At 42.0% G+C, this 13,694-nt stretch overlaps 2 protein-coding genes across 2 annotated transcripts; one reads left to right on the forward strand and one right to left on the reverse strand.

The window, feature by feature from the left end:
* Positions 1-3,823: 3,823 nt before the first annotated feature.
* Positions 3,824-10,456, forward strand: ABRAXAS1 (abraxas 1, BRCA1 A complex subunit). Its single transcript, XM_071555663.1, has 9 exons — positions 3,824-3,941; positions 4,810-4,900; positions 6,248-6,284; positions 7,143-7,209; positions 7,897-8,090; positions 8,628-8,747; positions 9,072-9,156; positions 9,649-9,757; positions 9,912-10,456. Exons 1-9 carry the CDS (start codon positions 3,855-3,857, stop codon positions 10,337-10,339), a joined length of 1,218 nt encoding a protein of 405 aa, XP_071411764.1. The 5' UTR covers positions 3,824-3,854; the 3' UTR covers positions 10,340-10,456.
* Positions 10,457-11,045: 589 nt separating this feature from the next.
* MRPS18C (mitochondrial ribosomal protein S18C) lies at positions 11,046-13,638 on the reverse strand. The gene is made up of 6 exons (XM_071555664.1): positions 13,528-13,638; positions 13,368-13,441; positions 12,092-12,175; positions 11,613-11,670; positions 11,244-11,303; positions 11,046-11,163 (listed from the first exon to the last, which is right to left on the reverse strand). The coding sequence occupies exons 1-6, from the start codon at positions 13,589-13,591 to the stop codon at positions 11,087-11,089; spliced, it is 417 nt and encodes a 138-aa protein (XP_071411765.1). The 5' UTR covers positions 13,592-13,638; the 3' UTR covers positions 11,046-11,086.
* Positions 13,639-13,694: the final 56 nt, after the last annotated feature.

The following is a 13,694-nucleotide window of genomic DNA, read 5'->3' on the forward strand; positions in this document are numbered from 1 at the left end:
CCTGAGCCACTTCTACAATGATCATGACTATCAATCATGATCCACCATCTATCAGCTGATCTTTTTTAGAGTAAATATACAAGGTGGATTGTTTAAGCGTTTTGAGTTACAACATGATCAAGTACAAGCATTGCCTTTAGGCGTATGAAGGAGTTATTATTGCTAAATGTTCTCCTGATGCCAGTTGTAGGATTCCCTGGTCTTTCTGTGTGAGTTTTGCCATGCTACAAAGCAGATGGATTTACTTAGAAAAGCCTTGTAAACCAATGACACAGAGTCCAGAGAGCAAGCATCACTTAACATTCAGGGGTACCAGGATTATGCTTTGCAGGATAAGAAAGTCTTTCAAACAGGACTGACCAGAGCATTCTGCACTACAGTAATTCTGATGTGTGTATTCACATATGGAAACTACCAAGAATATGTATCTTTCAAATGCAGTTGAAGATCACCTGTTGTGTGGTAAGCATGTCAAGTGCAATATTTATTCATAGAAACCACACTATCTGCATGCATTTAAGTGCAACTATGTACTTCTCTGCATTAGCACTCTAATGATCTATATCTGCTGCTCTTAAGGTCTATACAGATCCCATCTATGCCACTAAACAGATGTGTGTTTATATCTGACCACAGTAAGATTGTGCTATTTAGGCTTTATCTTTGACCATGAACAGTTGAACTATGAAAATACTGAACAAGTATGTTCAACTATTGTATCACTCGCTAGGATGACTGTAACACATTTAGCTCTGTCAACACAAGCATTATTGTTTCCACACAAGACAAATTCAACAATTACAGAATCTTATTTATGGTATCCTTTAGCTTACAACAGGCTTGAGTCTTTGTATCACAAACCAAGGAAATCCACTACATGTTCTGACTACATTTGTTTGCTTCAGCAATGCATAGGGGGCCACAAATATGTAGCCATTACATGACTTTCAATACATATCTCATATATTGTCAATTTAAATCTTGTATATGGGGTTTGTATCATCAAAGCTGAATGCAATAAAATAATTTGTCGATGCCCAACATTTCTTGCATTGATTAAACTCATACAATTTTCTCCCAACTCAGCCTTAGGAGTGATTGCAAGCACAGCACGGGGTCCTTTGGGGCATTCCTGAAAGGTGTCGGCCTTCATCGTTTTCTCCACAAACAGCTATGGAAGTTGGACATATCCACCTGTTCTTGTTGCCTTCACCACAGCAACGTGGTCAGTAATGGAATCACTTGTTGCAATGTATCACTTCAGTTGTGTTGTACCTATTATCCCTTTTTTAAATACCATGTGGCCTGCATTGCAATAAGTGCAAACTAGCTCTTTCCCATTATCCCTGTCCATCACTCTGTATCATGCAGAGTCTTGCCATCCCCTTATCCAGAGATCTAGATCATTTATGAGTGTGTTGAGAAACAAAAGTCTTAGCCGGCCCCTCTCTCCACTGTAACAACTGCTAAGAATCTCAACAACTTTCCTCTTCCTCTTCCATCATTCACATATATTTTAAATAATACTTAAGATTTTTATTTAAATGTAAATACACCAAAACTAGCATTTTCCTAAATCTTGCCAACAAGTTTTAAGGGAAAAAAATTTACACTGAAAATATTCATAAATTTATATGCACCCCAAAAAACATATGTGAGACCCAAAAAGCATGAAAATGCCTCTGGAAAGACCACAGGAACATACATTTTCTTTCAAGAGTCAGGAAGTTAATGTCTAAGGCTAAGACTGTGCTTACCTATAGTCCTGATGAGGGATGAAACATTTGCTCTCCTGATAAGGAGGGGTAAAACTTCTGTGGCCTTTAGACCAGACCTCTGATCATATTTCAAAGAATATTGTCACTTTAAGTTTCCCTTCCTGAAATTATTTTCTAGAGCTTCTGACTGTTATGTCAGGAACACCTGCTAAAATAGGTAAAAATATGTTACTACAAGTATTAAAAAGAACTAAAATGTGACAACTGAAAAAATACAGAATGTACATTCTGCAAACTCAAGTCTATATCTGAGGAAGAAGTCGTACAATTTAGTGCTGTTAGATCATTGTTCAGCATTATCTTTGTATTACGTCCTTATCACAATTTATGAGGTTATTAACTCAGAAGACTCTCACCATGATCCTAAACAGTACACTACACCTCCAGACATACTCACAGATGCATGTCCTGTTTCGAAAGGCACAGCCTTGTTATGGGCAGTAGTTCAGCCAGTGCCAGGCCTTTTCATATTGCAGGCTGGCATGACACAATCCTCCCACTCCCAAGACACGAGGACAGCTCACTCCACCCACACTCCCAGCAAGCTGATGTGTACCAGGCAGCTTGGCTTAAATGGCTTTTTGATGAAAGCATCAAATTAAAACTCAAAATGCAGCTCAACCAGGCACTTCCATGAGCACACATCCTGCCTTTCGGGCTAGAGCTGCATCAGGTCCCAGAGCTTGCAGGCAGGGGACTGGCAGCCATGGATGGGGCCAGAACACCTGGCATTACCCTCAGGACAAGCCCTTGGGCTGCACCCACAGGCCTTTGCCCCAAAAGCCTCCCAGAGATAGAGGAGATTGATCCGCCTTCCTAAATCAGAGCATTGTTTCAATTGTCAGTTTCCAGGAATTTAGAGTTAAGAACTGCACCATTTAAGGCAGACCAAAAGGGCTGATTTGCCAGAAGTCTCACCAGCCTTGTGGTGGGAAGAGGCTGCGAGAGTGAGGGAGGATAGAAGCTGGCACAGGGGAGGTGAGGTCTGGCACAGTTGCTCACAAAATGGGATATGTCATACAGTGTGCAACAAGTCAATAATTACACACTCGAGAGAGTCTTTGATTATCTATTTCAGAGTTACACAATCACAGGTGCTTGGGTTAGGGAGTTTCCACTATTTATACATTTTAGCAAATGAATTAACATTCTTTGGTTACAAGTTACATAGTTCTGTTTTTAATCAGTATTCTATCTTCAATTGGTAAATGATTCTCTCGCTTCTCATGCTTGTTAGTCTACGGGCTCAGTCTTTCTCTTCTTTTGGGCTGGTGGGCTTCTTGAGTTGGGGGCTCTAAGCCAGTGGTTGCCATCTCCCTCTGACAGAATTACCTTTTACCAGTCAGAGGTGATTCAGCACAGTTGCTGAGTTGTCTTCATTAGTTTCATCCTTATCTTGGGAGTTTTTCCAAATGTCCTTGTGGCCCATAAATTCTGCATTCTTCGTGTCCACTATCACATCCTTCTTCCCAAGCTTTGCAAACCCCCTCCTGGAGTGAGATCATGGGAGCATGTCCAGCCTTAAACCTTAACAAGGCAATTCTACCAACAAGAAATTGGTCTTTCTAACACATGGACATCACTCAGAGCTGCTTGTTAGCTGCTATCTTACAGTCTTAAGCAGTGCCAGTGGAGATACAGGTTGAACATTAGGAAATATTTCTTCACAGAAAGGATGATCAGGCATGGAATGGGCTGCCCAGGGAGCTGGTGGAGTCACCGACCCTGGAGGTTTTTAGGAAAGACTGAACGTGGCTCTCAGTGCCATGGTCTGGTTGACACGATGGAGTTCAGTCTTAGTTTGGACTCGACTATCGCAGAGGCCTTTTCCAACCTCATTGATTCTGTGATCTCTTTTCACCGATTAAATCTCCTTTCTTGTCGATGAGGTTTGAAAGCACAAAAAAGACCGAGTACCACAGAACACCCTTTGTTAGGAAACTTTTCCTTTTCTCCGCGATGGGGAGCCCTCCCCGCGGGGCCGGGCTGGGCCGGGGCTGTGCCCGCCGGTCCCGGCGCTGCCCCCGCCGCCCGCTGGGGGCTCCCGCGGCCCGGCCCGGCCCGCCATTGCCGGGCATGGAGGGCGAGAGCACGTCGGCCCTGCTCTCGGGCTTCGTCTTCGGCGCGCTCGCCTTCCAGCACCTCAGCACCGACTCGGACACGGTGGGTGCGGCGGGGGGGCCGGCGAGGCGGAGGGAGGGGAGGAGGCGGAGGGAGCTGGGGCCTCCCCGGGCCTCCCCCTGCGGGGCTCCGGCTCTGCGGCGCCCGGGACCGCTTTGTGTGCGAGCAGCGGAACGCGGGGGGTCTGGTCACACCGGGGGGTGGCGGCGGCGGCGGCAGCGCCGTGTCCGCCCCGGGGCGGGCCAGGGGCTGGTCAGGCCGGCCGGGCCGGGCCGCGGAGTGAGCGCCGCTGGAGGAACATTTGTACTTAAGAGGGATAATCCTCTTGGGATATCCTGAGGTGGAAGGGACCCACAAGGATCATCGAGTCCCAACTCCTGACCCTGCACAGGACCATCCCCAGGAGTCAGACCACGTGCCTGAGAGCTTTGTCCAAAGGCTCCTTGAACTCTGGCAGGTTTGATGCTGTCACCACTGCCCTGGGAAGCTGTTCCAGTGTCCAGCCACGCTCTGGGTGAAGAAACTGTTTCTGAGAGCCAACTTAAACCAACTCAGCCTCATGCTGTTTCCAGTCCTGTCACTGCTCACCCCAGAGAAGAGATCAGTGCCTGCCCCTGCACTTCCCTTCACGAGGAAACTGTAACTGTACTGAGGTCTCCCATCAGTCTCCTCCAGGCTGAACAGACCCAGTGACCTTGGCTGCTCCTCATATGGCTTCCCCTTCAGACCTTTCAACACCTTCCTGGTCCTTCTTTGGACTATCTCCAGTAGTTTTATATTTTTCTTATATTGTGGCACCCAAAACTGCACACAATGGTGGAGGTGAGGCCTTACCACCACCAAGTAAAGCAGGAGTGTCTGTTCAATGCTGCTGTTAATGTGAACATTTTTTTCTTCTTCCCCACTAAAGGAAGGTTTTCTCCTTGGAGATGTGAAAGGTGAAGCCAAGAACAGCATTACTGACTCACAAATGGATGATGTTGAAGTTGTTTATACAATTGGTTAGTCTGTCCATATATTTAATACCCTGCTTGGTTTCAGGCAATGCATGAATGCTTTAGTTTTGAGGGGGGACAGTCAAAAACTTAACAGCAATGTCCAAGCTGAGAGATCCAAGAGTCCATGTTGATGTAGAAAACATGGAAGGGTTATTTTCTAACATTTTAATTACTAAATAAATTAGAATTTTACTGCAGAAAATACAGTAATCTAATATAAGTACTACTTCTTCATTCCTTGAATAGCTGCTCTTTGCCAAATATCTTGTCACATTAAAAGGCAATTTAGGGGTCAGACTCCTCCTTTGTTTTGGCCACATCACAATCTCTCCTGGGCTACAGTTGCCGAAAAAACACTTGGTCTGTTTCAGTGATGTGACCTGTAATGTATTAGCATCTTTTTCCTCATTTGGAGCTTATAATATACTGTATGTGAAGACTACAAACTATTTACTAATTTCATTAAGCAGATGCCAGATATATTTTTCTTTATAGTCTAATGGGATTGAAGTGGATGTGCATTTTATAGTAGCCCTTACATACCTATACATGCACACACAGAGTTAACACCACTCCTTTAAAATGCAGTTATACAAAAGGAAAGAGAACAAGGTAATACAGCATGTGTCTTCTTCAGTCTTCCTGAAAATATGGTAGGGAGAAATTACAACCTGTTTTCTAGTTTTACTCTAGAACAGAATTAAGGTGTAACACTTTCCTTCATGGAGTCGAACTGCTGAACCAAAACCGTGGGGAATTGTTTGCAGTGGCACTGATCAAGCTATTCAGAGTTGTGTCATCATATTCTCACAGGCAAACTTAGTTGCTTCAAAGTTTGGAGGTTTTTTTCCAGTTAACTTGTGAAAATTAAAATAGTGGAGAATTCAGCTAAAGAAAAGGATTTAGAATGCCATTAAATCACCTGGCATTTTTTTATGGTTGTCAGCCTTCCATTTATCTACCCTGTGGGTTTCTGTGCTTCAGTGTCATCTTACTAATGGCATCTCTGACTTGCTGCAGAATAACTCAAGCGAAATCTTTCATATTACATGTTACTTCGATAGAAGGGAGAGAAAAAAAAATGACCACTTGATTCTTCATTTGACAAAATAGCAAAATATACAAAAAATAGTTTATAGAAGTAGTTCCCTTTACATTTGAACATAGTGATTAGAATATATTTTTAAAATACTTCCCTTCTTCATCTTATATAATTAGATGTTAATGCATTTGAAGAAATTATATGTATTTCTTGGCCCTTGGTCTACGAGTTTTATACTGATCAGAGCACACAGAAGAATATACACTGTGAAGTGATGAACCCAGAATAATATTGCTTTCTCTTTCCAGATATACAGAAGCATATTCCATGCTACCAGCTGTTCAGGTGAGAAACTTAAATAAATAGATACAAAGAAGTTAAAATTAATCCCAACTTGAACTCTTAAAGAGTTAAACTTGTATTACATTGCTTGAGAAAATCACAGAATATAACTATAGTAGCCAGATCAACCTCTTGGAATAACAGATGCAAAATGCCTTATGTTATTTCTATTTTGTTTTTTATGTCTTTTTTTGGTGTTTGTCTATAGCATACTGCACCTTCTGGTGAGCTATGATACCATAAACTACAGAATAATGTCAACATACTGAAAAAAAGCATTGCTTTACTAAAACCATACATTCTCACCCCTAACCCTCAAAAATAATAATAAAATTTTTAAAAACAAATAAAAAGGTAACATCAGCCATAGACTTCTAAGTGGGTCAATAAAAGAAACACTCCTTAGCCCCATGGCAGGAGTAGTTTCAAAGACTAGTATTCAGAGTTCCATCATAGATGGGAACACAGCTGTGCAGGTTTACACCCCTGTAAGGGGACTATTAGAGTTTCCTTCTCAAACCTTTTTAAAAATTTATAAACGCGGCTGTTATTAGAAAAAAATTTTATATGAAATTGAAGGCATTTTACTGTTTTGTAGTTGAGAGAACACAGGTGCTACTCCTAACTTGTATCCCAGCAGCACTGATGCCAGAACAGCATCTGGGTTGTACAAGATCACCTACAGAACTGTCGGAGTCATGAAATCATCTGCTCTGTCCCAGCAGAGAAGCTGTGGCACTATATTGTTAATAGTGGTGGGGAGAACAAAAGGCCTGGAAGTGCAATGATTGCCAGAATGCCAAGCAATAGTTATTTCTACAGTAGCATTTTTTCCCTCTAATTGTCCTAATTTTCTTCTAGCTTTTATAATTCTGCAGGAGAACTGAATGAACTTGCCCTGAAGAAAATACTATCAGGCTGTAAGAAGGTATTTTATTTTAAAATCTAAACCATACTGAGGAGCTCACTCAAATTTTAGAGGGTGTTTTGGATACCTCTTGCATCAAGCTTTTTTCTCTTCTCATTTTAAAACTATTCTCTAGTTCCTTACACTGCCGCTCAAGGCAGCAGCATCTTTTCCCCTTAAAAAAAAAGTTTAAGTTATCTTTGACTAGGGATTGTCTGCATAAATGTCACAACTTGATTTTTTCTTATTCATTTCTCAAGTGAACACTTCAAATATCCCAAAGGAATTCTACCAATTTCTAGCTTAGTATCGGTTGAGGTCAGCTCACTCAAATGGTTAGGCACCACTTGATCAAAAAATGTCATCTTCTCTACAGAATAAAGTTTCACAAGGGGAAGGCAGAAGCTGAAAAGAAACAAACCACAAAACAGCAGAACAAAGTTTGCAGAGTTTCAGCTTCAGCACAAGCTCAGAAACAGGCTAGTTCAGCACATGGTTTAGAAGGAAAGAAGTTGCCATACTGGAATTATGCTTAGATGTTTTAAGGGTTTTAAGGGTTTTAAGGGTTTCAGTGTAACTAACTGCTTGAATGGGTACATATCACCAAATAATGCCAATCAGGACTTTGTACTGAACCAACCTTGCTGCAGTGGGACACGCAAGGACAGCACAATTCAACAGCAATCATGAATTTTCTTCTGCCTGCAGAACGTAATAGGATGGTACAAATTCAGACGCAACACAGACCAGACCATGACATTCCGGGAAAGACTTCTCCATAAGAACTTGCAGTCACACCTATCAAATCAGGGTCTTGTATTCCTTCTATTGACCTCTAGCGTGATGACAGAAAGCTGTTCTACTTACAGACTGGAACATGCCTTACATCGGCCACAGGAAGGGTAATTGGTTTGCTTTCTAGTGCATGTGCTATAACTTGAAACAGTTTTAACTTTGTTGCAGCTGAATTAACACTGTTTATTTTACCACTGAAACTTAAGATCACTCCTTATATTGCTCGAACCTACTAGTTCAAAGCTTACTCTGGAACTCTATCCTGGAATGTCCCTTTTGCCAGCATCACCTGGCAGACATTGTCAGCATATTTATGCACATAAATGTACATATGTTCTTGATCAAGTTGGTTTTCTGTATGGGACTTCAACCATACATGGTGTTTATCTTAACATATCAGTAAAATATTTAAAGTGGTGGTAACTGTATCTTCAAAGACCTGCTGACCACCAGCTAGGCTTAACAAGCAAGAATTGCATTAACTGTGTATTGTACTCAGAAATGGGCGAACAAATACAGGCATTGCTCAGTGTCTGGTTGCTCCTGGAGTTTAGCCTCATCTATGTGGGAGGTAATACATTTAGCAAGGACTAACTATACTGTAAACCCCCATCTGGGATGCTTAATACATCATGTTTTTTAAGTCTTTTCCAGAAAGTCCCTTTGGTGGTTACCAACCTGGGTATGGCAGAACAGCAAAGCTACAGGACAGTATCTGGTTCCTGCGTATCTTCTGGTTTTGTGAGAGCAGTAAGACAACACCGGTACAGTATATGCCAGATTTACTGATAGCTGTAGCTCTCCATTAACATAACTATACTTAGTTTTCTATAAAAGCATTTATGTGCTTTTGCAAATGCTGCAGGCTTTATCCTGCTCACTTTTTGTCCTCTTATCTGCAATTATTTACTGTTCCAACATACTTGGAAATTAGTTCAGTCCTATACTCTGCCAGGAGAGCAGCTGTCTGTCTCAATGTAAGCACCTACTATTGAAACTCAAAATGCTTCTTTATTCTTTAAAGCTCCCACTAAGTAAGCACTGGGGTAACTAACTTGCAATTATACAGTTATATTCTTGGTCCACAGGTCAGAATTCTTTCACGAAGATGGATCCTTGCAAGAGGTTCATAAGATAAATGAGATGTATGGCACCTTGCAGGAGGAGCTGAAGGTAAGCCAGGCATACCTGCCTCACCTTCAACAGTACTACAAAACCAAGTCAAGCAGAGGGTACAACATCTTGCACTACATGAGAAACAAACCCGTGTCTTGGAAGGGCATCCTGAAAGATTGGGGAGTTCCATTTACTGTCAGTAGCTGCACACTGTGTTCTCGAAGTTGAAGATTTATGCTCCCACTTGATAAAAGTACACTGATAGACCTTCATGTCCACTGTAAATTCTCTCAAGAGGATTATTATCTGTATCTGTTATCTGAAGTTTGTTAGATCTCCCCTTGCTGAGATGGGAGCAAATAAAACATCCTACACCTCATTCAACACAAGGTTTAAGTTATCAATAAAATCCACCTCAAGCTCATTACTTAAGCTTTTGACTACTTTTGTATCCAACTTAACCATGAGTAGCTTTAATGATTTTGCAATAAGATTAAAGTCAGCTTCTGTGAATACTGTTAGTCTGATCAAATGCCCTTTTCCTTGCAGAAAATATGCTTTACAGTAGAAGTCAGTGAACGATCTGTAGAGAAACTCTTAGCAGAGGTGAGCCAATTAAAAGAAGAAATAAAAAGGAAAAAGCAACAAAGTTGTTCAGGTAAGTTAACCAAATGTAATGCCAGTCTTAGACTTCCAAAGTTGGTTGAACTGGCAGAAGCAGAAAACACCTCTGAAGCTGAGACAGCCAAAACAGTAGTGGCAGGAGTGTGCAACAGGTTCTGCAACTCACCTTTTTTTTTCCCCCCCCCCAGGAGAAGACAGGAACTACCCAGGAGAGCCAAAGGAGAATGTTCTCCTTTGTCAGGCACTGCAAACATTTTTCCCCAATTCTGGACTTCAGACATGTATTGTTTCCTTCAAAGGCCAACAGATATCCAAGAACTGCTGTAACATTAACCATAATATCAACGTCATGGACAAACTGACTCTCATGGTAGAGGAAAGAGACTTTGCTGAAGCTGAAACAAGACATCAAACCAAGCGTAAACTCAGAGGGACCACAACAGTATCAAAGTCATTCAAGAAATCCAGGTCACTGCAGCTTCACCAGGAGTCACTTGCAGACCCAGAGGACAGTGACCAGGAAAGGAAGCTTACACTGAGTAGCACTGAAACAGATGAGGATGTGTTTGAAAATAACACAGACACAAATGAATACGCACACTCTCCTACTTTCTGATCTGTTGATCATTTCTCAGATGACTTCAGACCAAAAGCTACTGCCAGTGTATTCAAGTGATGTATCAATTTATAGCACTGCAGGGATTTATATAACACAGTGCATTTTTGAAAAACATACAGGGTTTGTGTTTTTTTTTTCCAGTGCATGAATCCTGTTCAGCATAAAGACAAGTCCAAATGACATTACCTCATTTTCCCTTCCAGAGTTCCACCTGTATCATCTCTCAGGGTTTAAAGACTGTGTTAGCAGGATGCTACCAGTCAGATAAGCACATCACATACTGCCTTGAAGTAATTCAATTTCAAGCTGCTGTTGAAGAAGCTTTCTTACCACCCTTTCCTCAGCAGAAGCTGATGCAGGGAGCATCAAATGAATACAGATAACCTAACAGAATTAGCTGTCTACTTTAACTGCCACAATTTAAATACTTTGATTTATCCTTAGCAAACCAGTACCTGTTTATTTCCCCAATCTTACAATCCAGCAAGGATAAAAACCAGCCACCTAAACTTCAGCAAGACCTGTGAGAGCAGAAAGGGGTCCACAGAGCTGCCAGTTTCTCTTATGGCTGTAATATTTCACACTTTCTTCAGACAATGAATTTTAGAGACTTCATAAAAAAATTAATAAAACCCAACTGATATCCACCTCTCAGTCAATCACACATTATGCTAGAAAACCACATTTCCAGTAAACAAGTGTATGAACATGAAACAGTTTTATTGTTTGTTTCTTTACAGTATATTATTCTGGATACTTGATATTACATATGTTGGGGTCTGTGAGAAATTGTGGGGTCTTAAGCACAACTGGCATAAATCCTGTAAAAAGATAAGATGGAGGTATTCTTAATAGAAAAGTAGGCTTGACTTAGAAAACTCAGAAGCATAATCATACTTACCAAGTACTTGAGCTCTTTTAATGGCTTTTGTAACTTCCTTCTGCTTCCTGTTGCACAAGCCTAAAGAGATGAATTATTTTCAACATTAAGGAAGCCATTAGTGTAACGGGTGAAAAGGATGTTACTCACAATTCCTCCTAGCTTTGTCTAAGTCTTCCTAGAAAAATGCACCTGTGCTTTTACTGTTAAATATAAAATGCATATAATTAAGGGGTATTTTCATTCCTTGATGCAGGCATCAGAGGAATACTATTACAAAAGAAATAGAGGTGGTAGCATCTTTTGGTAAGATGGCTGATGCACAGTTACTCTGACTCACAAAAACATTAATATGAACCAGTAAATTATTTAATGTAACACTTCACATACCTGTTATATGTCTGCCATAAATGCAGCCAGTATACGGAGAAACAAACTGGGAAAGAAGCTATTTAAAATTAAGAAAAATCAGAGTCAGTTTAAAGACATTTTTAGAGCTTTACTTTATTTTGCTACTTGCATTCTATTTTTTTTATCTGTTTTTACAAAGCAGTTCTACCTGAAGAAAAAGTATAGCTTGGAGCTAGGCAGTATTTTCTATGGCATAACATTTAAGCTGTATGACACCTGGATTGTAACCAAGGACTCCATTTGGTAAATGACAAAGTTGTCACACAAACACACAGAACTAGTACCTTGAGCAGCTTATAACTACATTATTTGACCTTTATCTGCACACATGTTCAAGATTTAAACTCCTCCACATGTGAATAGATTTTCCTTTTTTTAAATCCTTGTGGACTTCCTACACACATTTAAAAATATTAAACCAGTTACCTTCATCCAGGGACAGGAGTTCTCAAACTCACCTGCACATTCTTATAGTCCACATCTATTTTACATAAGATACATCTTTTTGGAGGCTCTTTATAGGGGTTCTCCATTTGTATAGGCTGAAATTAGAGCATTATTAACATCTTTAAACTTCACAACAAAATAAAGAACATTTGTTACTTTTAATCCTTCAGGCAAGATATGCCTTGAAACCAAAAGAGAGACTTAGGGCACCAGTGAAGTTTTTAAATAACTTTCCTAACCATTTCTCTAACACATGATTGGTAAAGAGCAATCTAAAAGACTTCTCACAGGTAAAGAGCCTTTCATATTTTAGTAATAATGACACTGTAACAAGTCTATTAAGGCATTCAAGTAAGACAGTGCTTACACCTCTTACTTGGAAGTCTTATCTGCTGGTAGTAAGGTAGTTCTCTCTGATAAGTCCTAAGAGTCTTTTTTAAAAAATAATTTCAAAAAGTGGCCTGAGGGAGCTCCTGTCTGCTCATTTTGAAGAGAAATCCCCAAATATCTCCAAAAGACTGAAAGTCTCCTCGAATTTCCAAATACACCCAGTACCAAATCCTTGCAAGATATGAGAGAAAGAATTGTTAGAGCTGGAAGAAATGTTTAGAGATGATCCAGTCCGACATTCCTGCCAAGGCAGGGTCATCCTATGACACAGGAATGCCATTTGGGTGGGCCTGGAAAGTCTCCAGAGGTGGAGGAAGACTCCATGACCTCCCTGGGCAGCCTGTTCCAGGGCTCTGCCAACATGAGTGTAAAGAAGTTCCTCCTCATGTTGAGGTGAAAATCCTTGTGTTTCAGTTTATGGCTATTGCTCCTCGTCCTGTCGCTGGGCACCACTGAAAAGGGTCTGGCACCATCCTCTTGGCACCTGCCTTTGGAATGTTTATATGCATTTTGCAGACAGGTAGAATTTGGGCAGAGGAGTATCTTTAGAAGATTTTGCTAGTGCAAATCAACACATTTTTATTATTAAAAAACAAACCTACTGCACTCTCTTAAGTCTTTTTTCTCAGCTTCATACAGGAAACCAGCTCGTGCTGCCAGAGTTTTTGCTCCACGACCGAGTTACTGAGGCAGCAGGTTTAAGGGGACTGTAGGTAAGATATTGGATACAGATCCATGTTGCCTTAACTTCCCGCGCCCGGTGACCTCCTGCTCTGTAACACAATGGATTCACAGCGACCAGAGCCAAGCGCTTTCAGCCACGGCTACTGCGCGGCCGGATCCCCTCCAGCGGAGGGCGGGCAGCGGGACGGGGGTTCGGGTCCGGGGGAGCCTCACCTGGTCAGAGCGCTCGGGCTGCGCCTCGGGCTGCCCCTCGTGCTGCAGGCGGCGCGGCCGCGCCCACGGCGCCGCTGCAAAGGAGAGAGCGACAGGGTTAGGGCGGCACAGAGCGGACATGCTCGGGCCGGGGGGAGCGGGCAGAGCGAGCGGGACGTACCGGGAAGCAGCCGCTGCCAAGGGCATGGCCAAGAGCTCCGCGCCAGCACGGACCGCGCCGCCATCGCGCCCTGCCGGCACTGCCGCTTCCGCCCGCGCGTCACTGCCGCCCGCGGCGCGCCGCCCGTTGGCCAATGGCGACGCAGCTGTCCCTAGTCCAGGCAGGCG

Source organism: Pithys albifrons, chromosome 5, assembly GCF_047495875.1.
Source record: "Pithys albifrons albifrons isolate INPA30051 chromosome 5, PitAlb_v1, whole genome shotgun sequence".
Classification (NCBI taxonomy): domain Eukaryota; kingdom Metazoa; phylum Chordata; class Aves; order Passeriformes; family Thamnophilidae; genus Pithys; species Pithys albifrons.